We start from the raw sequence: 27,614 nt of genomic DNA, 5'->3' as shown, positions 1-27,614 counted from the left end.
GGGATCTGTGGTGAGCTGGTAAGGTGAATACAAGACTGGCTTGGGAATAGAAAGCAGTGGAAGGGTTCTTTTCTAACTGGAGGTCTGTGACAAGTGGAGTTTCACAAGGGTTAATGGTGGGACCTCTGTTGTTTGTAATAGATATAAATAATCTTGAGGAAACTTTAGATGGCCTGATTAATAAATTGGAGCTGATACAAAAATTGGGGGAGTAGCAGATAGTGAGGAGGACTGCCAGAGGAAACTGGCTGGAGACACGGGCCGAAAGATGGCAGATAGAATTTAACTCAGACAAATGTGAGGTGATGTGATTTGGAAGGTCTATTGCAGAAGGAAAGTATATAGAGCCCTTAGAAAAATTAGCATACTGAGGGATCTAAGCATGCAGATACACAGTTCCCTGAAGGAGGCAACTCAGGTGGACAAGGTGGTCAAGAAGGCGTATGGCATGCTGGCCTTCATCAATCGTGGTGTTGCGTATAGGAATTGGAAAATCATGTTGCAGCTGTGTAAGACCTTGGTTAGGCTACATTTGGAGTATTATGTACAATTCTGGTCGCCACACCACCAGAAGGATGTTGATGCATTGGAAAAGGTGCAGAAGAGATTTATCAGCATGTTGGCTAGTTTGGAGGATATGGACTATGAAGAAAGATTGAACAAATTTGGATTGTTTTCATTGGACTGTCAGAGAATGAGGGGGACCTGATCGAGGTTTACAAGATTAGGATGGGCTTAGATAGAGTGGATAGTCAGAGTCTTTTACCCCAGGTCGAAAGGCCAATTACTCGGGGGCAGAGGTTGAAAATGAGAAGGGAAATGTTTATAAGAGATGTAAGCGGTAAGTTTTTCCACAGAGGGTAGTGAATGGCTGGAATGCGCTGCTGAGAAGGGGGTAGAAGCCAATTCTACAACAACATTCAAGAGGAATCTGGATAGATACGTGAATAGACAGGGAGTAGAGGGATATGGACCAGATAGCAGGAAGAAAATATTAGATTAGAGGGACAGCTGTGAGGGCACAGGTTTGGTGGGCCGAAAGGCCTGTTCCTGTGTTGTACTGTTCTTTGTTCTTGTTCTTTCTTTATGTGGATTGGCCACGCTAAATTGCCCTTTATGTTAGGTGGATTAGCCATGGTAAATGCACGGAGTTACTGGGCATGGGTAAGGTACTCTTTTGGAAAGTCAGTGTAGACTCGATGGGCTGAATGGCCTCCTCCTGCCCTTTAGGGATTCTATGGAATTAGCTGTTTGGCTTACAATTGGTCTCCACAACCCTGAACTATAGAGGAAAAAGTCACCTAAGTTTCCTGATTCTCGTGGCTCATTGAGAAGTGCATGTGCTGGGCATTGGCCAGATTAAGAACAGCTCCAAGATGTCCGTTGTCAAGGAGTGTGCTGGCATTCAACTCGAAGGATTCCCGGCCTGGGTCACAAAGAACAAAGAACAACCCAGCACGGGAAACAGGCCCTTCGGCCCAACGAGCCCACGCTGCCATCTTAACAAAGCATTTTCCTACACCTACCTTGCCCCGTGTGTATAAGAACATAAGAACATAAGAAATAGGAGCAGGAGTAGGCTATCCAGCCCTTCGAGCCTGCCCTGCCCTTCAATAAGATCATAGCTGATCTGTCTTGGCTCAGTTCCACATTCCCGCCCTCTCCCCATAACCCTTAATCCCCTCGCTTATCAAAAACCCATCAACCCGCGTCTTAAAAATATTTAGCGAGGCAGCCTCCACCACTTCAACGGGCAGAGAATTCCAGAGATTCACCACCCTTTGAGTGAAGAAGTTCCTCCTCAACTCCGTTCTAAACCGCCCCCCCTTTATCTTGAGGCTGTGCCCCCTAGTCCTACTGTCCTTTCTGAGCAGGAAGAGTCTCTCCACCTCTATCCTATCCATCCCATTCATCATCTTATACGTCTCAATGAGATCTCCCCTCATTCTTCTAGACTCTAACGAGTACAAGCCTAGTTTATTCAGCCTCTCCTCATAGCTCAACCCCCTCAACTCTGTGCTAACGGTACCCCTATTGTAACCAGATTCAGGGGAGAATAGTGTAGGGACAATTTGTTACACCAATCAGCCTAAAAGCACATCTTTGGGGTGTGGGAGGAAACCGGAGCACCTGGAGGAAACCCACGCAACCACAGGGAGAATGCGCAAACTCCCACAGACACCGGCCCAAATCCATGTATCTGCACAGCAAACAGTGATAGTCACTGAGCTGTTGTGGTGCCCATCTGCTGGTCCAGGTTTAAGCACACACCACGATGCGAAGTACTAGGCCACTCTCGAAACATCCAAGAGCAGCCCACGCACAACCCACCGTGTGCATGCCCCTCGTTTGACAACAAGGTGGACCGACACACCTGCGGATTAAAAAAGACAAAACATTAACATGTAGTGTTACATTTCCAGTGTCGTCCCGAGGCTCTGACCCTTTTTAAAACCGTCGCCTATAACCCTCCATCCCTGTGTCACTCATGTGCCTATCTAAGTAAACCTTAAACAAGCCCAGCATGCCTGCCTCAACCACCTTACTTGGTAGCGCATTCCATACCCCCACGACCCTCTGTGTGAAAAACCTCCCTCTAGTATCCATATTATACCTCTCCCCCCTCACCCTTAGCTCGTGGCCCCTTGTGATATTTGTCTCCAATCTAGGGAAAAGTCTGCCACTGTTGACTCTATCTATACCCTTCATTATTTTATACACAATAATGTATAAATGTCACTGCCTGTGCAGATCTGCATGTTCTCCCCGTGTCTGCATGGGTTTCCTCCAGATGCTCCAATTTCCTCCCACAATCCAAAGATGTGCGGGTTAGGTGCATGGCCATGATAACTTGCCCCTTAGTATCCCAGGATGCATAGGTTAGAGGGATTAGTGGGGTAAATATGTGGGATTACAGGGATAGGACCTGGTTGGGATTGTTGTCGGTGCAGATACGATAGGCTGAATGGCCTCCTTCTACACTGTAGGGTTTCTATGATTTCTAGTGTAGACATAATGCAGGAATAATGACAACTGGGATAAGGAATTAAAGGACTGTCACAATCTGTTGAACTAAATAGTGACAAGAATCTGCTCTTGATTCTGGGGGACAGGAGAAAAAACAAAGGCAAAAATGTTTCAAGACACATTTTGTTTACAATTCTCCTCAGGAAAATCTGTCTGAAAATCTAAAACATAATAATAATGCCAAATTCCAAATAAAAGAACAGTTAACTGGACTGAAAGAGAAGAACTATGAAGTCAGGAGCATCTCAAGGAAAAGGAGAGATATAAGATCCTCTGAAAGTAAGTGATGGATTATAAAATTACATTCAAAATGAACCCAAGAATGGCGAGGATTTCAGCATATTCAAGCTCTGAGATAGGCTTGCTGTCTAACTGTGGGTGGCAGGTGGGCTCTTGCTGCTGGAGGAACAATCAGAGGTATCCCAGCTTGAAAGGAGCAGGAGGATGCAACAAAGAGCAAGGGCTTCAGAACAGAGGTACCATCTCTCTGGCATTTTTAAACCTCCATTAATAAATGGATCGCTCAGCAAGGCTATCACTGTGTGGGGGGGGGAGCGGTAGAGATGTATGTGTGGTGGGGGGGGGGGGGCGCGTGGGGAAGGGGGGCTTAGGGGGAGCTCCTCCAAATGACGACCTGCAACTACTCCTGCACTAGGGTGGCAGGGTGGAGTTCCAAGCCTGCCTGGAGCACTGCACTCTCGCCCTTGGGTCTGCCACTGGGAGGCAATCTTCAGGCACCTGCACTAGCTGTCACCATCTGTGGGGAACTTGGGGTTTGGACCTGAAGATCACAGCTGGCCTCCTTCAACTGGCAGCAATAGGCTCTGAATGAACCATGACAGTAACCCACCACATGTAGGCAGGTGACCCTGCTGCCACCCACTGCCACCCTGCCTTTGAACGATTGGTCCAGGGTGGAGTGGGGGAACCGACATGTCAGACAGTGGGGCTATACTTAGCTTCATCCTGCCTGCTTTTGATCCTGGCCCGCTCAGGAATTCAGCACACAGCATCACAACTTTTCCCACTGGCTCAGTTCCTGATCTCAGCTGATGTTTTCAGAGGGAAATGCAAAGCTATAGTTAGGTATTTCCCCGCATGGAGGGAAGACAAGACAGAAGTTTAAAGTTTATTTATTAGTGTCACAAGTAGGCTTCCATTAATACTGCAATGAAGTTACTGTGGAAAGGCATGTTGACATCAGGGCTGTCCCCATACAGCATCCTCTCATTGGATATACATATTCTGTGACAAATGTTATAAATTTGTCCTAAGTATCAAAAGCTGCCAGCAACTATACAGAAGTTGCTTATAAAATGTTAAATTTTAACTAGCTCAGTTTCTGCCCTCCAAGAATCCTAAACTCATCCAAAACCATGCTCCCTGTCACCTGTGTCACATTAAACACCATTCACCCAGCATGCCTGCACTCTCTGATCAACATTGTCAACCAGTTAAACTTCAAATTCTCATCCTTGCTTTCCAGTCCCTCTATGCCCCTTCCGTCTCCCTATTTCTGTAATCTCCTTCAGCCCTGCAATCCAAGTTGATCTATGCTCCTCTGATTTTGGCCTCATGAGCATTGCCTATTTTAGTTTCTCCATGCCTGGCAGCTGTGCCTTCAGTTGCCAAGGTCTATGATCTGGAATCTCCTCTCTAAACTTACCTTTCTCTCTCCCACTCTTCCCTCCTTTAAGATTCTGCTGAAAACCAAGCTCTTTGAGCACATTTTTGTCATCTGACCTAACTTCTCCAAAGATGTGCTGGTTAGGTTGATTGGTCATGCTTAATTAACCCGAGAGTTAGGGAGATTACCAGGGTAAATATGTAGGGTTATGGGAGTGAGACGTTAGTGGGATTGTGGTCAGTGCGGACTCAATGGGCTGAATGGCCTCTTTCTGCACTGTAGGGTTTTTATGATCTCCTTATGCAAATTGGTGTCAAAGTTTGTTTGATAATGCCCCTGGGAAGTATATGGGGAAGTTTTACTGCATTGGAAGGGCAATATATGTGAAAACTCTTGTTTTGCATATTGTGCTTTGAGCCATAAAGAAAATTACTAGTCTCTGGAAAATTTATCCTGAAAAATGGTTGAACATTAGCTTCAATGCCCCCAGGCTGGGAAAACCAATTAGATTCCCTGTTCTTGTTCTATGTCCAGAGACATCTACTTGGACCAAATCAGAAAATTGCAGGAAAATCTCAGCAGGTCTGACAGAATCTGTGGAGAGTAGAGCCCTGGATGTGTGCTTGCCTACTGAGCTTCACAGGATTGGACCCTGGGATGACAGTGTTGTCTGATGATGAAAGACTGAGCATATTTGGCCTGTACTCTCAACTCTGGAAGAATGAGAGGTGTTCTTATTGAAGCGTACAGAATTTTGAAGGGGCTTGACAAGATAAATACTGAGAGGTTGTTTTCCCTGGCTGGGGAATCTAGAATTTGGGAGCACAGCCTCAGGATAAGGGATCAATAATTTAGGCCTGAGATGAGGAGAAATGTCTTAATTTCTGGTTGTGAGAATCTTTGGAATTCTTTATCTCAGAGGATCGTGGATGTTCCATCATTGCATATATTCAAGGTTGGAATAGTTAAATCTCACATCCCTAAGGGAATCAAGGGATATGGGGAGTGGGCAGGAAAGTTGAGGCATAATATCTGCCATGGTTGTATAGAAAGCAGAGCAGACTTGAGGGATCTTCTGGTCTGCATCTGCTCCTATTCCTTATATTCTTAGTTGGATTCCACTGTCTGTCCCTCACTCACTCAGTGTTCATATCTTAAGGTTGTCTATGCATATTCTTTCATAATAGCTTCAAGTTTCTTGTGCCTACCCATAATGGAGCCAGCAATGCTTTCATACAACTGGAAATAGTCATACTTGGCATCTGGAAAGTTTCAACAAACTTACAACAGAAGCCAGCCTGATGATGCATTCACATTAGTGGGTGGCACGGTGACACAGTGATTAGCACTGCTGCCTCACAACTCCAGGGACCTGGGTTTGATTCCTGGCTTGGGTCACTGTCTGTGTGGAATTTGCATATTCTTTCTATGTCTGTGTGGGTTTCCTCCAGGTACTCCGGTTTTCTCCCATACTCCAAAGATGTGCAGGTTAGGTAGATATGCCATGCTAAATTGCCCCTTAGTGTCCCAGGATGTATAGGTTCGAGGGATTAGCAGGGTAAATGTGTGGGGATAGAGCCTGGGGTGGGATTGTTATCAGTGCAGACTCGATGGGCCGAATGAACTCCACTGCACTGTAGGGTTTATCTATGATCCATGACATCTGATTAATAAGCAAGTTGAGGTACATCGACAACCAAATCTCAGTCTAAACTCTGAAGATATTTTGACAGAATGGAGAAAACTTTTAGCCCTAAAGTCACATGGTTTTGGGTTAGATGAGATGATAAAATTTCCAAAGCCTGAATCCCAACCTATCCGCTTCCATGTTTCATGGAGGTGGGACAACAGTCAGACAACCAAAAGAGACAATGCTGGAATATCTCGGCAGGTCTGGCAGCATCTGTAAGGAGAGAAAAGGGCTGACATTTCAAATCCGGATGACCGTTTCCCAAAGCTAAAAGGCATGGTTGGAAATAGTCGTACTTGCATCTGTAAAGTTCCAACAAGCATACAACAAATGCATGGTCAGGCAACCAATGTACTTCCAGGAGGTGGATTGGGAATTTAAATAAGCCTACAAGTCTCTTATATACCACCATTTAATTCTGGATATACAAGGCTCCTGGGCCTCAGGAAAGCTAACGGCTGGGACCGAGGCTTTCTGGATCCAAGAGGGTCTTTTCATTTAATGCTGGATCCAATTTACATGCTTCATAAACACCACCATGATTGATCAAACCCCAAACCTACACACACACACACACACACACACACACACACACACACACACACACACACACACACACACACACACACCCCTTCCTAAACCCACCATCTCCACCCTCACTCCACCCACTCACACTGGCTCTCCCAACTTCCTCCGCAAGACCTCAGATCATCCTCAACTTCAGCCATTGATCAATCCTCTGTGCTCCCAACAGTCTTCTGTTTCATACCTGACCTGGGCCCCAATCTTTCCTCTGACCTTCTCCCACATCCCAGACAACCTTGGCCTTTCCAATCCTTCCCTCCTTCTCCTCTCTCCAATTGCAGCATGATGCCAATGCTTACCCTCCCGCTGGCCAGCCAATCTCTCACTGAGGCTGGGAAACCGAGGTGAAAGAATGTTGATCAGGTCCATCCATTCAGTTCAGCAGGACCAGCTGAAAACCTGTTCTCCCAAGTATTCACGTCTCAAAGGCAACCCCCACCCCTTCCCTCTCTGCCCTTCCCTCCAATTCTATTTCTTTGCTCAGTACCGCAACGCAGGTGAATGGAGGATCAGCAGCCAAAGCAACTCTCATTTCTTCTGAAAAATAAAATTGGGTGCAGTGTAAGTTGGTCTGTTGGTTTCCTGTCAGCGTATGTTGTGGAATTGTCAGTAACTTCTCCAAGATGATGAAAAGCAGATGGGAACAAATTTGAATGTCAAGGACTTAATTCCTTCAACAAAAAGTTGCCAGGGTAAGGCTAAATTTAAAGACTACTATTATCTTCTCACAGAATCACAGAATTTTTAATGTGCAAAAGGAGGCTATTCGGGCCATCACTTCTGTACTGGCTTTCTGAATGAGCATTTCAACAAGTGCCCTTAATTCTCCTGCTTTTGTCTGTAATCCTGCAGATTGTTTCTTTTCAAATAATTATTTAATTTCCTTGGAGGAATCTGCCTCCACCACAGATCCAGGCAGTGCTTTCCAGATATAAAGCACTCGTTGTGTGAAAAAGCTTTTCCCCATATTGCTTTTGGTTCCTATGACAATTATTTCACAATCTGTCCCCTCTCGCTCCTGGTCCTTACCTGACTATTTCCCTATCCGGTCTGTCCAGTTCCCTCAAGATTTTGAATACCTCTATCAAATCTCCTCTCAGCCTTCCCTTCTCTGAGCAAGGAAAAGTGTTCCAACATCTCTAATCTGGCTTCATAACTTAAGTTTCTCAATCCTGGAACGACTCATGTCAATCTCTTCTGCACTCACTCCAATGTTGTCACATTTTTCATAAAATGTGGTTCCAAGAATTGTATGCAATACTCTAGCTGAGATCTAACTGATGTCTCATACAAGTCCAACAAAACCTCTCTGCTCTTATACTCAGCCCCTATTAATAGTTATTAGTTAATAATATTGTGAGCTTTATTAAATGCTTTCTCCTATCACCTTTAATGACTTACATACAAGTACACCCAGGTTCCTCTGCTCCTGCGCCCCCTTTAAAATTGTACTCTTTATTTTATACCACCTCCCTATGTTCTTCCTTCCAAAATGTATACATCACATTTCTTCACATTGAACTCCATCTGCCACCTATCCGCTCATTCCACCAATCTGTCTGTGTCTTTTTGAAGTGCTACACTAGCCTCCTTACAGTTTTCAATGCTTCCAAGTTTTGTATCATCCACAAATTCTGAAATTGTTCCCTGTACACCAAGGTCTAGGTCATTAACATATATCAGGAAAAGCACAAATCCCAAAACTGACCTCAGAGTAATGGTCAACAAATGTTTCTCAGTCTGGAGGAAGATAAGTGTTAGAGTTTTCCTGTTTCCTGTCACTCAATCAATTTTCTATCCAGGTTGACATTGTCCCTTTTATTCCAAGAAGTAATACCTTTTGCAGGTATAATTTCTTCATTCATATGCTTGCATGGATTCCAGCACACTAGCGTGACACAATGCTCTAACTATGCATGGTGTAAGCAACAGGAGTTGTGTATGGGACCTCAGGTCTTGGGAGAAGGGGAGGGAATCGATGCAGATGAGAGTAGAGAGAGACCCTTATTAAAGGGGAGAGAATAGTAGGACAAGGGGGGAGAGATGGCAAGATAGCTTCTTTTGCTGAAGGGCTTGGTGGCAACATAATAATGAAGAACAGCTATAGCTTGGATCATAGCTGCATTTCTGCTAAAGCTTGAAGGTGTTGTTTGAATGTCATGTCAATCCTTAGTAGATTGTAAACCAGGAGGAGGCTTTGCTGGAGCCCCTGGGTGTGGAGTGGTTGGATCAATTAACATTGCATTACACCATTGTAACAAAAAGGGAACCGAAATCTACAATTTTAATTGAAGCATTCATGTTAATCATTTATCAGCGAAGAGTGTGATAATAAATTGCAATTGATTGGAATATTAACCAATCTTTTCTTTATAGAACAGCCATCATTTATCCAGCTGATTCCTGCTGCTCAGGAAAGTGTAATTCAACAAGGTAATTCACCAGAGTCTGTTTTGATGCTGTAAATACTATATAAAGCTCTGAAATATAACTTCTAAGATCTCTTCTATTTTTTGACCCACTTCCTTCAGGATCCCCTGAATATCATATATTAACCCCTGGCGCTTTGAGCTTCTCTAACTTCTTATTCTGTCTTTTCACTTATAATAGCTCGCATCTTGTTTTAAGCATTTCAGGCATTACTTCCCCCCGAATGTCATTTTCTTCTAGAAACACAGAGCAAGGTGATTATTGAGGTTTTCTAGCAGTTTCTGCTTATTTGCTACCAACATACTTTGCTGTCCTCTTGGTGGCGGCCCCAATTCACAATTAACAGGCAGGAGTACGGATCAAGATTGATATGTGTTAAATTTTCTCATCCTGAGGTGTCTCCTCAAGAATTGCTCCACAGCCAGGCATCAGGTCTTTATTCGAATATAAAAGCAAAACACTCGGATGCTGGAATCTGAAACAAAAACAGGAAATGCTAGAAAATCTCAGCGGATCTGACTGTGTTTGTGGGGAGAGAAGAGAGACAATGTTTCAAGTCTAGATGACCCTTCATCAGAGCTGACCCTTCGGTGGCACAGTGGTTAGCACTGCTGCCTCACAGCACCAGGGACCTGGGTTCGATTCTTGGCTTGGGTCACTGTCGGTATGGAATTTGTACGTTCTCCCTATGTCTGCATGGGTTTCCTCCGAGTGCTCTGGTTTCCTCCCACAGTCTGAAAAATGCGCAGGTTATGTTCATTGGCCATGCTAAATTCTCCCACAGTGTAGCCGAACAGGTGTCAGAGTGTGGTGACTAGGGGATTTTCACAGAAACTTCATTGCAATGTTAATGGAAGTCTATTTGTGACTAATAAATAAATTATTTATTTATTTATAATAAATAAATTTATTTATTTATAGCTCTGATGAAAGGTCATCTAGACTTGAAACATTGGCTCTATTCTCTCCCCACAGGTGCTGTCAGACCTGCTGAGACAGTCCTTTATTCAGTCTACTTGCTTCACACTCCAAACATTTACTACCCACTCAGGGCAGTTCCCAACCAGCTCACCCCACAGCCCAGGTCACATGATCTGTTCTCTTAAAGGGACATACATAACAATATGAATGATTTGGAACAGGTGACAACATCTTGAAAATGTCTTTTATTTTGGTGGCAATCAACACATCTATGTTTATGAGGCACATTTAATATGGAAAATTGTCCCAAGATACTTCACAAAAGTATAAAGAAAAGAAATGCATGGTAAGAAGAAAGGGAGACTAAGAAGAATGACAAATTTGATTGTAAAGTTTTAAGGATGTTCATACACAGAGACAGGGGCATGGAGAGGTTCCTGGATTTAGGGAGAAATTGCAGAGGGTGGAATGTTTTAATAGCATAGTTTTCCAAAATATTCAAGTGGCTTTAGAGTGGAAGATGCTAGCTAAGCATTCCCTTCTCTTGCAGGTCCTAATAGACTACAGTCTCAAAGTTGAAAATAATTCCCCCCAAACTAATCTTATCATTTTTGTTTCACATTCCTCCTCTACATTCACTCAGCTTTAGGCAGTCTCATTTTTTAAGAAATGAATTGGTGTGATCCTCACACCAACACTTTTAAGATCAGTAACACAAGGTGTAAAAGGTAGGGGTGTGAACATACATCTGTGCTCTTGATGACACAATCAATTGGCAATCCATCACAGTGTCTTCACATGGCTTAAAAACATAAACAAATCTTCTGTGGATAACAGAGAGGTTGCCTGCCCCTAGTTTCCAAACTCAGTTTGTTTATGACATAGACTTTACCCATCAAATTCATCTTACAAGAATGCTGTGCAATTAACGCTCTTCGATCCCCAATGATAATCAGGCAAAACTGTTTCCCAACCAATCTTGTACTAACAGCTGGCGTTTACTTACATTTTTACTGTCGATTAATGTTGTAATCAAGTTAAAGTTCAAAGACCTGTTTTAACTTTTACTGCCAAATCTGGTTATGCAAATTGGACATGGTGAAACATACAGTGATACCGTGATTTTACGCACTCCAATTTAGCGCGAATTCAGATATAACGCGATGAATATTGGACCTTTTTTTGCTTTTTCTGGGGAACTGAAAAGTTTTTGGTTACTGCAACCTATTTCTAAAGTGAAAATAACCTGCCTTAGAAAGAAATTGTGGATAGAAAACACTTGCTTCCCCCCTTGCCCATTTCAGATAAAAGGGGTTCTCACTTCGAAAAAAACTACATTAGACAGTTGTTCAAAAGAGGAAGTACTTCACAGTTAATGGACCATGAAAGTGTTTGTGTAAATAAACATCCCCACTACCTGTTTTAAACTAGCCTGGGCCTGTCAATCAAAAGATTTGTAAAAGTTAATGAAGTGTGTAGTGATTGTATAAACAAACAGAGCTCTGATGGTCGCCGAGATCATCCGTAATGTAACTATAGCACCCCAATTTAGCGCGACCCCGCTTTTTTCGCAATAACATCTTATGGACCCCAACCAAGGCATTATAACGGGGCCGCAGTGTATCAGAGAGATTTAATAGTTTCCAAAATATACTAATAAGTCACATAGGGTGGGGAGGAAACTGGAAGTTGCTCCTCCATTAAGTCTCATGTGCCCTACCAATCTTCCTCATCTCTTCTTTGGCCAATAACAGTGTTTGGCAGAGATTACAGGTGGGATTTTACGGTCTCACTCGTCCCAAAATTGTGAAGTCCCACCCACGGTCAATGGACCTTCCCATTGTCTGCCCTTCACCCGCTCCAATTCCCATGGTGGGTACGGCGGTAAAATTCATGTTCATTTCCTCAATTCATAAACAACACCTGCATGCATTATTTAAGAATGAGGTGAAGCATACTGGACTGGAGAGAAATACAAAGTTGAGAAGATTGGTTATCCAGTATTTCAAACTGTTGAAATAAATCATTAGTATAACCATGAATGCAAATTCTTAGAAAATATTTGTGTATTCATTGTGTTTTATTTTCACATTGATGCTGGTTTAACTTAGCCAGTGCATGTCAATCCAGTTATGGTAGCTGTAACATCCTTATAACTGCAAAGTGTTCTTGTTGTGTCGAAGCACTCTTCATTGCTACATCAATGTTATATCGCCAGATGATTCAACCTTCATTCCTTGGGCTGTGGCTTCAAAGAGGGGTCAGGCATTGGAGGCAACTTGCAATAAAATAGTTGTGAAAGAAAGTGGCTATTATGCTGTGTACAGTCAGGTAAGCACCAACCAAACAACACATAACAGAATGGGAATTGCTAGACAAATCGGGAAGTTAGTTTTTTAGTAACTTGCTGTGTACCAAATTCATAAATGTGATTACAAACTGTGTTTGCTTAAGTTGAATTTTCCCATTTGGATTTTCATAAAATCATGCAGCACAGAAGAGGCCCTGCAGCCCATTGTGTCTGCACTGACCCATGTGAAACAGCTGATGTCCCACCTAATCCCATGTATCAGCACTTGGCCCATAGCCTTAAATGTTATGATGTGCCAAATGCTCACCCAAATACTTTTTAAACGATGTGAGGCAGCCTGCCTCTCTCACTCTCCCAGGTACTCTAAACTGTCACCACCCACTGGGTTAAAAAAAAGATTTTCCTCACATCCCAGCACTTTCCTGATACGTTCATTGTGATTTATGGGGAAACAGTGGGGTAGTGGAGTCACTGGCCTAATAATCCAGAGACCCAGATGAATGATCTGGGAGCATGGGTTCAAATCCTACAACAACCACTGGTGGAATTTAACAAAATAACAAAATTGAGAATTAAATGCTAATCTAAGAAATACCGACCAATGAAACCATTGTCAATTATCATAAAAATCCATCTGATTCATTAATGCCCTTTAGGGAAGGAAATCTGCCATCCTTACTTGATCTGTCCTATATGCAACTCCAGATCCGCACAGCAATGTGGTTTGATTCTGAACTGCCCTCTGCAAGTCACTCATTTCAAGGACAATTAGTGAAGGAAAACAAATGCTGGCATCACCAACAACGCCTACAATCCATGAAAGAATAAATAAACTAAATGCCTCCGTAAGTGAAACATAGACAAGGTTTCTAACCCTTCAGGAGACCCCCAGAGATTAGATATCAATTTCCTGGATATTGTGAGCAATTCGAGAGAATAAATACCATAATGTCACAAAAGGGTCTTCTTGTTCATTCCCTTTGAACTTTTTTGTTTGTTATGTCGCAGAAGGAAAATGTTTTGATTGGGCAGGAAAGCTGGAGGCAAGAGGTCATATGATAAAGGCTCTGGGAGTACATCCAGCTGAAATTGGCAGCTACTAATCATTTGATATCTTCAATCTTACACATGCCATTGCTTGGATAGTGTGCCCTGCATTAATAATTACCTTTTAATTCTAGCATCAAATACTGGAAATCATGTGGGATAGTCACAGTGTTGTCTTTCCTCTTCTCAATGACAACAAATATTAAGTATTTAGATAATTGCACACAGGCCATTTGACTTAGTTAAAGGTTTAACGATACCTACACAGCAAAACAAACCAGAACATAGCAAATACTCTATTGAAATGCAATAGTAGTAACAGTCCCTGAAAGTTTAAAATGCCCTTTTTACAATGTGTTTCTTGCAAAGCTTGAAAAGCATGTCAAACTCAAAGTCAACTGAGCATTCCCAGGTGGTAGGAATATACCATATTCAATTTTGCTGTACAGCTGACACCATATTTACAGCTTGCTGCCTGGGGATATTTCTTAAGGAGTCCAAACTGGACCAATCCAAAGCAAAGGAAAGCTCAATGCCCAGGGGGCTGAACAGAAGGAAGCCTTTGTAGTGAAAGGGGCAGGCCCTTTAGGGAAAAAAAGAGAGGGCAGGTCGTTGGCTATGCACAGAGACTCAGGCCCTTGGTCATGAACAGAAAGAGAGGCAAATCTTTAGAGAGGGACAGAGAGAGATAGACAGACAGAGACAGGCAGATCCTTGGCTACGGATAGAGAATTAGGCCCTTAGTCATGGACAGAGAGATAGGCAGATACTTGGTCATGGACAAAGAGAGAGAGAGAGAGAGAGAGAGAGACTCCACCACCTGCCCACCCCCTCCCCCCCCACAACAACACACACACACACACACACACATATACACACACCCCTCCTTCTGTAGGGTACAACCCTTGAAGAATGTAATAAGATCAGGAGACTTGAAACTTTCCCCACTGCATCTCCATGATCTGATCCTAGCGAGCTGTCCATCAGCCATACAGGAGTCAAACATTCACAGAAGCACTGTGGGGATCTAAGCACTGTCCTTACTTCAAGTCATCATCATCCTCCTGGAATGTAGGATTGATGAGAAACTGCTCGCTCCCCATGACAAGAGCCTATCACTGAGGGTGTGTGCAGCCATCAGTCAGACAAGACAGCAATGCTCATAGAAGCATGTGAAAATAATGGGATATCATCAGATGCCCCCATCCCCCTCCTTAACTCCAGTGGCAATGAGCATATCCTGAGCTTCTCGTCTCATCTGGACATCTCCATTGCCTCATGGCTGACATTCTCTCCCTCGAGGATCTCCTCATCCTCGTTCCCTTCAGCAACATCAGAAGAAGCATGCGCCCTCTCCATCTCCACCTCAGGCAGTTCCTCTACTTGTTGTAGTGCTAGCTTGTGCAGGGTGCAGCAAGCACCCACAATGCATGACACCCTCAGCAGGTTGTACTGCAGGGCTCCACTAGACCGGCCCAGGCAATTGGAACCTCATCCTCACTATCCCTATGTCTACACCACCAAAGTGCAAGTTGCAGCAAGAGTCTCATTGTAATTAGTCTCAGTTGCACTTTGTGGCCTCCACACAGGTGTCACCAGCCACTTGCTCAGTGCCTAGCCATTATCCTTGAGGAGCCAACCCTGCAACCTCTGTGGACCCTAAAACATGTCGGGGATCTGAGAGTGGCTCAGAATGTAGGAGCCACGAATATTCCCCGGGAATTGAGCACACAACTACAATGTGTATTTGGTGTGGCCATAGACCCAGCTGAATGTTTAGTGGAGATCTGAGGACCATGTGAATATAGTCGATGGCACCCTGTGCCTATGAAAAGCCAGGTACTTGCAAAAAGACCATTGCTCTTGCATCCCTGCTTGTCTGATCCCAGTCAAAATGGACAAAGTTGTATACCATTGTGAAGATTGAGTCCGTTAGCTCCTGGTGTGTGCAGAGGCTGTGAAATCCTGCATAGGTCTCCTGTGGAGCCCTGGAAGGAGCCACTGGTGTAAAAATTAAGTGCAACATGCACCTTAGCACACAGCCAAGGATTAGGAGCGTTCTCTCGTGCAGCGTGCTGTTGCTAACTCTCTAAGGGGATCCAGTTATTTGCCTTGTTGGCCAATGGTACAGGCACACCATGGCAGTCAACAATTGAGTTCCACCCTGATTCAAGCCTGAACAGCCCCGAGTCAGACCAGAATCGCTGAGTCAATCCCTGAATATGCGGAGCTGCTCTATGAGTACTGTGCTCACCACTGAGCTGCCTCGGAGGGGTGATCACTGGCTGCACACCTTTTGAAGATTCATGCTGTTAAGGCAGTACATCGCCTGGATGGATTTTTTGATGGGGTAGTGTACAGTTCTTGTCTATGGGCCCAACAGTGAGGTGCAGATGTATTATAATGAGGCTCCTGAGGTTGAATAGTGGTATTTTCTGCTCCCGTCACTGAGTCCAATGCGAGTGATAGCAGAAACTCTAGCCCAGGAAAATGGCTTGAGGAATTCAAGACCAACTATGCTGGCTAACAGCAGTAATTAAAAAATGGTGGAACAATGACAAGATAGGCAGCTTGAGGAAGCATATTTATCAGTAGATAGTTTAGATTATATTGTCTGTTGGGCTTCTTTCTATTTGTTTCTTCAGTGATGTCACAGACGGTTTATTTCCCACTAACCCATATTTGAAGAAATACAGCTGAAATCAAGATATGCCCTGGCACACTTTCTACTTACGCAGAATGAAAGTGAATAATATTGCATTTATGAACAGCTGGGTTAGTATTCTGCAGTCTCAACAACTTGATATCGTGCATTCTGATTTTGCCCCTGGCAACAACTTACAACATTCAATAGGAAATAAATTTTAATACACAAGACATACAAAAAACATGCACATTCAATCATGTTATCTATTTAGCTCAATTATGGTTCAAAAGATGTGCTGGTTAGGTGCATTGGCAATGCTAAATTCTCCCTCAGTGCACTCGAACAGACGCCGGAGTGTGGCAATTAGGTGATTTCCACAGTAACTTCATTGCAGTGTTAATGTAAGCCTACTTGTGACACTAATAAATGAACTTAAACTTAATAATACAGCTTCTGACTTCAAGCTGCAATAACGAAACTGATTTGTATTTTTTTGTAACAATAGGCTCTTTGAATGGAGATTTATAACAGCTTCAATTAATAATGTTTTCAATGAACAAACCCAGCCCACCTAATGAACAAATCCCAACCCACCCTACTTCAACTAATGCCCTTCCCCAACTACTCTAATTAACCCTGATCTTTACCCACTTTAACCACTAACTCGGCCCTCTCAAATTAGCAACTATCCTGATTAGCAACCCGTCTTTATTCCAATAATCAACAAAGCCTAATTAACAAATGATAACCATTCTCATTAACAATTCAGTACGATGGCAACCTTTCGATCCTTCCAATTGTAAAGAACAAACAACAGCTCTACCTATTGCAATGAGCGATTCCTAACCCCTGCCTACTGTAGTTAACACCCATTGTAATTAGCAACAACCTCAAACAGATCCAATTAGTGACACTGCCTTGAAGCATAGGGCATCAGTATTGCCACAGCTATCAACCATCATTAAAACCATGAATCCTAATTCTCCCAACAGTCAATTGAAGAAGGATTTTAAAACATCAAACTGTTTATTTTTTCAACAGGCCACAGCATGCAGCTTTGTAGAACCTTGGAACCTCAGTTAGGCAGCACTTGGAATATAGTGTTTAACTCACTGCACTACCAGAAGGCTTTGGAGAGGGTACAGAAAAGATTTACCATCATCCTCCTGGAATGTAGAAATGATGAGAAACTGCTCGCTCCCCATGACAAGAGCCTATCACGGAGGTGTGTGCAGCCATCAGCCAGATAGGAGAGCAATGCTCATAGAAGCATGTGAAAATAATGGGATATCTTCATCAGGTGCTCACATCCCCCTCCTCGACTACAGTAGCAATGAGCGTATCCCAAGCTTCTCCTCATCTGGACATCTCCATCGCCTCATGGCTGACATTCTCTTCCTCGAGGATGTTGCCTGCTATGGAGGGCATTAGTTATGAGGAGAAGTTGGAGAAACTTGGTTTGTTCTCACTGAGGGGTGGCTACAAGATTATGAGGGGCATGGACAGAGTGGATAGTCAGAAGCTTTTTCCCAGGTTGGAAAAGTCAATTACTAGGAGGCATAGGTTTAAAGGAGGTGTACGAGACAAATGTTTTACACAGAGGGTGGTGGGTGCCTGGGACTCGCTGCCAGGGGACATAGTAGAAGCAGATACGATAGTGACTTTTAAGGGGCATCTGGACAAGTACATGAATAGGATGGGAATAGAGGAATATGGTCCCCTGAAGCGTGGGGGGTTTTAGTTCAGATGGGCAGCATGGTTGGCGCAGGCTTGGAGAGCTGAAGGGCCTGAACCTGTGCTGTAATTTTCTTTGTTCTTTGCATATTTGAACATCTCTGATGACACAGAGTGATGGTTCATGTCTGGAAATTAAGACGTACGATTCTGTATTTAGTATGATCTATACCAACTACAATGAGAATCCATAAGTCTGTTATTTCAATCTAGCAATGTATGTATCATTTCTTCATTCTATTTCTAACGACAATGCATTTTACAGGTTCTGTATTATGATAACTGCATGGCCATGGGCCATGTAGTCCAGAGAAAGAAGGCTAATGTGGTTGGGAATGAGCGACGTATAATGACGCTATTTCGCTGCATTCAAAACATGCCAAACAACACAGCCAGTAATACCTGTTTCACTGCTGGTAAGATCAGAACCATATACAATGTGTGCTACATAACCTTAAAAGCTAAATATAACTTGCTGGAATGCTGAGGAAGAACACAAACTGTACACTAACAACAGCAGGAAATAGAAAACTGATTAATGCCTAGCTTCACACAGTTGCCTCCAATGACAGTAGCACCTTTGGTTGCAGCCTGTAATGTAGATGCTATCGAAGACACTAAAATCCACCCCCCTCTAGGAGCAAATTTCCTCAACTGTCTCTGATAGTAAGTAAAATGAAGTCGATTGACAACTTTTATTCAGCAGTTCACTTGACCTTTCTAACATTCTCATAGGCTAACAATGTATTTTCTTCATTATCAAATGCCTCAGTCAGAAGGACAACTTGGTACCAACTGCGTGTGTAAAAGTTGTGCACATCTGGTTAATTCATTTCTTTATAATTTGTTCTTGGAACATAGATGATGCTGTCAAGCCTGCATTTATTGCCCATCCTTAGCTGCCCTGGAAAGGTACTGCTGGACTTTCTTTCCTATTGCAGTCTCTGTGATGAGGTTGCTCCTACAAATGTGCTTGGAAGGGAATTTTTAGCCAGTGGAGATGAAGCAATGGTAGTTCAAGGATAAGTCAGTATGTGTGTGACTTGCAGACAATGGTGGTCCATGATTTTGATGTTTTTGATGTTAGAAGTCACAGACCTGGAAGATATTTATTATAGTAAGCTTTGTCCATCAATTATGAAGGTGTAGACATTGAGTTCAATGGCAATGAAACCGAACAGGAGGACTGCACTGTCTGAAAGCTGTTTCACAACACCAGGTTAAAGTACAACAGGTTTAATTGGAATCATGAGCTTTTGGAGCACTGCTCTTTCATCAGGCAGACACTATGCAACATGCTCCTTCACCATGCAGATGCTATGACAATGAATGAATGGACACTGCACTATAATTGTCAGGCAGGAGTGTTTCCGTCCATTTGGGGAACACTTCAGTGGTCATGGGCATTCAGTCTCTGATCTGTGGGTAAGCGTTCTCCAAGGTAGCATTCACGACACACAACAGCACAAAGTTGCTGAGCAGAGACTGATAGCCAAGTTCCGCACACATGAGGACGGCCTCAGCCTGTTGCGGAAAGAGTGAGGATGTGTGGTGGGGTGGGTGATGGGATGCTCAGGAAGAAGGAGGACAGGAAGACCTAAGACCAGGTGGACAGTTATAATGGCGAGAGACTCAAAAGCAGCAGGATTGGAAGAGGAATTGGTGCCTGACAGAAGATGGACAGAGTTGATTAGTCAGGATTCTGGTGACCCCAAATAAAGCGGAAGAAACCGAAAGAAGATGAAACGTGGTAGAACTTATCTATGAGCAGCCCCACTCCAAATCTTATGGATGAAAGATCATTAAAGAAATAATTGAAAAAACTATTTACCAATTTCCGATGGAACTAAATACCACAATTATCTCCTTTTAAAGCAGGTATGACTTCAGCAACTCATTTGATCCTTATTTTGCTGGATTTTTTCATACCTTTCTTTATTGAATCTTCCTTTGATGTTGAGGGCTCTCACACCTCAGACACTCAGCTCTTTTATCCCTAACTGTAACTTAACCCTATTGGGTGGCACAGTAGCACAGTGGTTAGCACTGGTGCCTCACAGTGCCAGGGACATGAGTTCGATTCCCTATCGAGTCACTATCTGTGTGGAGTCTGCACATTCTCCCCGTGTCTGTGTGGGTTTCCTCCAGGTGCTCCGGTTTCGTCCCACAGGCGCCAGAGTGTGGCAACTAGGGGATTTTCAAGGTAACTTCATTGCAGTGTTAACGTAAGCCTTACTTGTGACTAATAAATAAATAAACTTTCAATTATTGAGGTCTATAACAAAATGGGTTTAGCACAACCTGAACTAAAAGTCAACAAATAGATAATGAAGAGACTGGTACTCTTGAAGATTTCTTCCATCAATATTCATACATTGGTAAAGGAAGTTGATTGGCAAGTTAAAAAGAGAAAATATTATAAATGTACAACAGATCATGCAGTGGAGAGAAAGACAGAGTTAAAGTTTCAAGCTGATGTTCTGTCAGAACTGGAACATGTTAGAGATGGAACCGGTTTTGAATGGGGGAAGAGACAGGGAAGGTGACGAGAGTGGAAAGTACAGAAGGCAAATTCTGTGATGGCGGAAAGCAGAAGAGATTAAATAACACGAAGGACAATGTTGCAAGGCATAAAGGTGAAAATGATAACATAATCACTACCAAAACCTGTCGTCAAAAAAATTGGAGATAGAGCTCTTGCTTTCAAATTGTTGAGCCGTGAAGAGTTTGAAGGGCTGTAAAGACCTAACGGAAAGAACTCGTGAACTTGGTCAGTACCTTGAATGTACTTTGGGCTTATTAAAGTGTTCAAGAGTCTAAGGTCAAGATGGGAGTGGGGAGGAAGTTTGAATTAACAGATAAAGTCATAGAGTCATAGAGGTTTAAAGCATGGAAGCAGACCCTTTGGTCCACCTTGTCCATACTGCCGAGTTTTTACCATTAAGCTAGTCCCATTGGCCAATATCCGTCTAAAACCTCTTACCCATATAACTGTCTAAATGCTTTTTAAAAGACAAAATCGTCCCTGCCTCTGCGACAAACTCTGGTAGCTTGTTCCAGAAACTCACCAACCTCTGTGTGAAATAATTACCCCTCTGGACACTTTTGTATCTCTCCCCTCTCACCTTAAGTCCTCCAGTTTTAGACTTCCCTACATTTGGGAAAAAGTGTTGACTATCCATCCTATACAGGCTCCTCATTATTTTATAGACCTCTATAAGATCACCCCTAAGCCTCCTACACTCCAGGGACAAAGTCTATCCAGCCTCTCATAACTCAAACCATCAAGTCCCTATAGAATCCTTTCTGACCTGAAAGACCCCGCCCCCAGTAAATCTTTTCTGCATTCTTTCTACATAGAACATTACAGCGCAGTACAGGCCCTTCGGCCCTCGATGTTGCGCTGACCAGTGGAAGCAATCTAATGACCCTCTAACCTAAACTATTCCAATGTTATCCACATGCCTATCCACTGACCATTTGAACGCCCTTAAAGTTGGCAAGTCCACAACTGCTGCAGGCAGGGCATTCCATGCCCTTACTACCCTCTGAGTAAAGAACCTACCTCTGACATCCGTTCTATATTTACCATCCCTTAATTTAAAGCTATGTCCCCTCATGTTAGCCATCACCATCCGAGGAAAAAGGCTCTCACTGTCCACCCTATCTAACCCTCTGATCATCTTGTATGCCTCAATTAGGTCACCTCTAACCTTCTAGTTTAATAATATCCTTTTTATAATAGGATGATCAGAACTGTACACAATATACCAAGTGTGACCTTACCAATGTCTTGTACAACTTCAAGACATGTCAACTCCTATATTCAATGTTCTGACATAAAACCAAGCATGCTGAATGCCTTCTTCACCATTCTATCCATCTGTGAATCCACTTTCAAGGAACTATGAACAGGTACCCCTAGATCTCTCTGTTCTATAACTCTCCCCAATGTCCTACCATTAACTGAGTAAGTCCTGCCCTGGTTTGATTTACCAAAATGCATCACCTCGCATTATCTAAATTAAACTCCATCTGCTATTCATCAGCCCACTGACCCAACTGATCAAGATCCCATTGCAATCCTAGATAACCTTCTTCACTGTTCCACTATGTCACCAATCTTAGTGTCATCTGCAAACTTACTAACCATGCCTCCTAAGTTCTCATCCAAATCATTAATATAAATGACAGATAACAGTGGACCCAGCACCAATCCCTGAGGCACACTGCTCATTACAGGCATCCAGCTTGAAAACAACCCTCTACAACCACCCTCTGCCTTCTGTCATCAAGCCAATTTTGTATGCAATTGGCTACCTCACCTTGGATCCCATGAGATTTAAGCTTGAGGTCATGCTTGCACGCTGAATGAAAGTATTCCTCAAGGCAGTCATCCATTATGCATTTGGTCTCCCTGATGTAGAAGTGACTGCATTGTCAGCTTTGAGTTCTGTATACTATATTGATAGTGTATTACTTGGCAGGAGCATTTGGGCCCTACAGACCGGAGAAAGGGCGGAGTAAAATAGCAGGTGTTGTAACTCCCATGCTTATAGAGGAAGGTGCTCTGGAAAAGGGCAGAGGTATTGGGGGTGATTGGGACATGAACAGGGATGTCTTTTTGGAACACTGATATTAATGGCAAGGGGATGATGTGTTTGGTGGTGGCACCATGCAGGAGGTTGCAGAAATGGTGGAGGTTGATTGGTTGAACTTGGAGGATGGTGGAATGGTTCTGGGAATGACAGAAAGGAAGAAGTGGGAGCAGAAGTGCAGAAAGTGCAAGAAACACAGTCAAGGGCCCTGTCAACAATGGCAGATGTATTCCTCTGTTAGAGGAAAAGGAAGACATATTGGAAGCACTACTGAGGAAAGTGGCATAGTCAGAACAGATATGACAGACAGAGAAACTGGACGGGAGTTATGGTAACTGTGGGAATCAGTGAGCTTATAGTGAGTCTTTACTTTGCAGAAGCATCAGTTTAGTATGCAGGTGTGATCCTGAGCTTCTGACTGCCTGTCATTTTCATTCTCCATCTCTACCTCCCTGTGATCTCTCTGTCATCAGCTTCCCACAACTGCTCCAATGAAACTCAATACAAGTTCAAGGACCAGCACCTTATCTTTTGATTGCGCACTATATAACCTTTACAGCAGTCTACACTGAGTTCAACAATTTCAGATCATAATTTCCATCCCTAAATCTTGCACCCCGGACATTCTCTCTTCCACCTTCTTCCATCAGGAAAAAGATACAAATGTCTGAGGTCATGTACCAACCAACTCAAGAACAGCTTCTTCCCTGCTGCCATCAGATTTTTGAAGGGACCTAGCTCGTATTAAGTTGAACTTTCTCTACACCCTAGCATTTTCTCTTTTGGTTTCAAATTCCGGCATCAACAATACTTTGCTTTCATCCAGTGTCATTCAACAAAAGTTTCATCTCTAACCTTGATGATAACGAAGATGTGAAAGATCTGATGACCCACAATGTAAGAAGTCTCACAACACCAGGTTAAAGTCCAACAGGTTTATTTGGCAGCACAAGCTTTCAGAGTCTCGATCCTACTTCAGGTGAGTGAGGAGCTGTGTTCACAAACAGGGCATATATAGACACAAACTCAATTCACAAGATAATGGTTGAAAGTCTTAAAGGTACAGACTAATGTGAGTGGAGAGAGAGCCAAGTGTAGGTTAAAGCATATTGTCTCCAGCCAGGACAGTTAGTGAGATTTTGCAAGACAAGGCAAATCTTGGGGTCACAGATAGTGTGACATGAACCCAAGATCCTGGTTGAGGCCGTTCTCATGTGTGGAACTTGGCTATCAGTTTCTGCTCCGTGATCCTGTGTTGTGTGTCATGAAGGCTGCCTTGGAGAATGCTTACCTGAAGATCAGAGGCTGAATGCCCGTGACTGCTGAAGTGTTCCCCAACAGGAAGAAAACACTCCTGCCTGGTGATCGTCGGCTGTTGTCATAGCGTCTGCACGGTCTCCCAATGTACCATGCCTCAGAACATCCCTTCCTGCAGCGTTGGCTGAGTTGCAAGAGTATTACCACGTACCTGGTGGCTGCTGTTTTTGCGTGAGATGATGGCATCTGTGTCAATGATCCGGCACGTCTTACAGAGAGGTTGCTGTGGCAGGGTTGTGTGGCGTCGTGGTCACTGTTCTCCTGAAGGCTGGGTAGTTTGCTGTGGACAATTGTCTGTTTGAGGTTGTGCAGTTGTTTGTAGGCAAGAAGTGAGGGTGTGGGGATGGCCTTAGTGAGATGTTCATCTTCATCGATGACACGTTGAAGGCTCCGGAGAAGATGTCGTAGCTTCCTTGCTTTGGGAAAGTCCTGGATGACAAAGGTTACAGACCATGATGATAAACTGACCCAGTTCTCCCAATGTAGTCAACGGCTCATCTACACATAACTGCAATTTGCGACCAGTTTAAATCCCACTCTGAACCCAACCATCTCACTCTCTTCCACCCTCACATTCACAAACTCCACCAATCCACTCACCCAATGCCTTCACCCTCTCACCCTCACTCCCACTTTTTGAACAGAACTCACATACCCTATTATAACATTTGGAAGCCATTGAACTACCCATTGAAACTCCCTGAGTAAACAGATTCTTCAAACCAGTTGTATAAACAAAAGCAAGCACTCATAAATGGATTAGGCTGTTGGATTGTAGTCAGAGCCCATAAAACTCCTTGAGTTAACAGAAAGACTTCAGAACTGCTATCTCAATTGATGTCCAAAAAGAATACATAAAATCAGTGGGAAAATATCATAAACAATTAGATATTATCATAAAAGCAAAATACTGCGGAAGCTGGATTCAGAAACAAAAACAGAAAATATTGGAAAATCTCAGAAGGTTTGACAGCATCTGTAGAGGAAGAATAGAACCAAAGAGAGAAGTATTGGCTCTATTCGCTCTCTAAAGATGCTGTCAAACCTGCTGAGATTTTCCGGCATTTTTTGTTTTTGTTAGACATAATCGTGTGAAATAGTTTCTACCATTTTATCTATGAGATGATTTTTTTAACACATCTGAAGACATTTACAATGTTGATCTTGTATTTCACAGTTCGCCATTTGACAGAAGTAACAATCTGGTAAACACACTGTTTAATGGTTAGTTATATCCTCTAATTACAGCACTGTCACCTTACTGAATATGGGGATGGATAGGATAGAGGTGGAGAGACTCTTCCCGCTCAAAAAAGACAGTAGGACTAGGGGGCACAGCCTCAAGATAAAAGGGGGGCGGTTTAGAACGGAGTTGAGGAGGAACTTCTTCACTCAAAGGGTGGTGAATCTCTGGAATTCTCTGCCCGTTGAAGTGGTGGAGGCTGCCTCGCTAAATATTTTTAAGACGCGGGTTGATGGGTTTTTGATAAGAGAGGGGATTAAGGGTTATGGGGAGAGGGCGGGAATGTGGAACTGAGCCACGACAGATCAGCCATGATCTTATTGAATGGCGGGGCAGGCTCGAAGGGCTAGATGGCCTACTCCTGCTCCTATTTCTTATGTTCTTATGTTCTTATGACACAACTCAGCATTTCATGATGAACCGGAAAGAAGGCAAAACTATTTCACTTTCCTTCTAAATGTCCCCTGCATCCACACCATGATTCATGCCTCCATGTATCTGGTGTAAAACCCAACAGCTGTTATACTCCTCCATGAAAATTGGAAGATTTTGGGATCTGCTTGCTCCCCGAGGCTGGTGTAAATGAGTGAGGGTAGAATGGGGGCTGCCCCTCTCTGTGGCCATATTATTTTCTGATCCCACCTTTGTTTGGTCCTGACTGGTATCATGAATATCCAGTCCCACGTTCAGATTACAGCTCGTTACTCACTTAATTTCCATACAAATTCAAATTTACTTAAACATACACCAGCTAATGAGTACACTCTGCATTCAGGATAAATCAGCTCAGGTAAGATCCATTTAGAAAGGCAATCCTTCATAAAGGCCATTGTCAATCACCTTGTTATGAGCTAACTAGAATAAGTTTCATTCGTTTGTCAACTGTGTCTTTCTGGTTTAGGAATTGTGAAGCTTGACCAGGAAGATGAGCTGGAACTCCTGTTACCATCCCGACCCAATGCTAACATCTCCATGGAGAAAGATTCAACATTTTTTGGTGCCATACAATTAATATGAAGAAACTGTTTGAGGATACAATGACTGTCCAAGAGCGGGATTATTTTACCTGAGACACAGTTCACCTAATATATCTCTGCTGATCTCCAAAATGCAATCAAAAGACATCAGCAACATTAATCAAGAGGGTGGATTTACCTGATGCCAATGCAGGCGCTTGTGGAACTAAGATCTTCAGTTGCCATTCACTTGCTAAGTTACTTCACAATTTTGCTTCCGATGGAACCTAATGCAGCTCCAGGACCTCTTGTCTCACATGTGACAAGTCTGTTTTCACTGTCTGAAAAATAAATTGTTATTGCTTTGATAAACTTCACTTGCCAATGTCACCAGATTCCCAGAGCTTTGCATGTAACTTCTCTCGTGGCCTTTGCAACATCAAGACTACATTGCAATCATGTAAAACAAGTGCATAATGGACACAACAGTGAATCCTCCTGGGGTTACTCCACTGTGTTACATGTCAGCGAGGGCTGATAGACCCAATGGGATCTTTACGGAGGAACAGACCTTTCTTCAGGCTAGGCATCTCTCCTATGATCTCTTCTTAGAAAACTTACTTTATATTTTGCTTGGGTAAAATTTCCAGGAAAATTACCAATGTTTTACATGGGGACAAGGGAGAGGATCCAGAAAACCTGTGCATCATGTGAGTCAAAACGTTGCCTGACATATATGATATAGTGAGGTGTTTTGATACAATTTACATCAGTACCATAGCTCAGCTGGTAAAGCGGAGGACTATTGATGATTCAAACTAACATTCTTAGGTCGCTGGTTCAATTCAGCCTCAAAGGAAGCCCAACATTTGCTTTTGGGGTGGCATGATGGTTAGCACTGCTACCTCACAACGCCAGGGATCTGGGTTCTATTCTGGCCTTAGATCACTGTTTGTGTGAAGTTTGCATGTTCTCCCCGTGCCAGCATGAGTTTCCTGTGGGTGCTCCAGTTTCCTACCACTGTTCAAAACTCGTGTTGGTTAGATGCATTGGCCATGCTAAATTCTCCCTCCATGCACCTGAACAGATATCGGAGTGTGGCGACTACGGGATTTAAAGAGTAACTTCATTGCAGTGTTAATATAAGCCTATTTGTGAGTAATAAATAAATAAACATGAACGTAAACATAAAGTAATGTCATTAAGATATGTGACCAATAGCCAGTACTGGATGAGCAGAAATTTCCACCAAGTATTGAGAAGACCAAAGTCAGTTCCACTCTCTCTTTCTGAGTCACTGACTCACATTTCTCTGTGGAAACTATCTGAAGCTGAACCAGGCTTTGAGTCATATTTGACCTCAGAATTAGCTTCTGATTGCATATCCACACAATCACCAGGACTGCCTCATTCCATCTCCGTTACTTTTCCCAAATCCATCCTTGCCTCAGCTGCTGAAACTCTTATCCGTGACCTTGTTA

General features: G+C 43.2%; 1 protein-coding gene across 1 annotated transcript in view; it reads left to right on the top strand.

Annotated features, from left to right (window-relative positions):
* The window catches only part of LOC145342712 (tumor necrosis factor ligand superfamily member 13B-like), a 30,969-nt gene extending 3,711 nt beyond the window's left edge, over positions 1-27,258 (top strand). Inside the window, exons 2-6 of the mRNA XM_080188271.1 lie at positions 3,171-3,306; positions 9,306-9,362; positions 12,499-12,611; positions 18,285-18,435; positions 26,079-27,258. Of these exons, the coding sequence (XP_080044397.1) occupies positions 3,171-3,306; positions 9,306-9,362; positions 12,499-12,611; positions 18,285-18,435; positions 26,079-26,194 (573 nt within the window). The 3' untranslated portion in view covers positions 26,195-27,258. The remainder of the gene's footprint in view (positions 1-3,170; positions 3,307-9,305; positions 9,363-12,498; positions 12,612-18,284; positions 18,436-26,078) is intronic.
* Positions 27,259-27,614: the final 356 nt, after the last annotated feature.

Source organism: Carcharhinus amblyrhynchos, chromosome 4 (genome assembly GCF_965287045.1).
Source record: "Carcharhinus amblyrhynchos chromosome 4, sCarAmb.v2.hapA, whole genome shotgun sequence".
NCBI lineage: Eukaryota > Metazoa > Chordata > Chondrichthyes > Carcharhiniformes > Carcharhinidae > Carcharhinus > Carcharhinus amblyrhynchos.
This window is presented reverse-complemented; position numbering and strand designations above follow the sequence as displayed.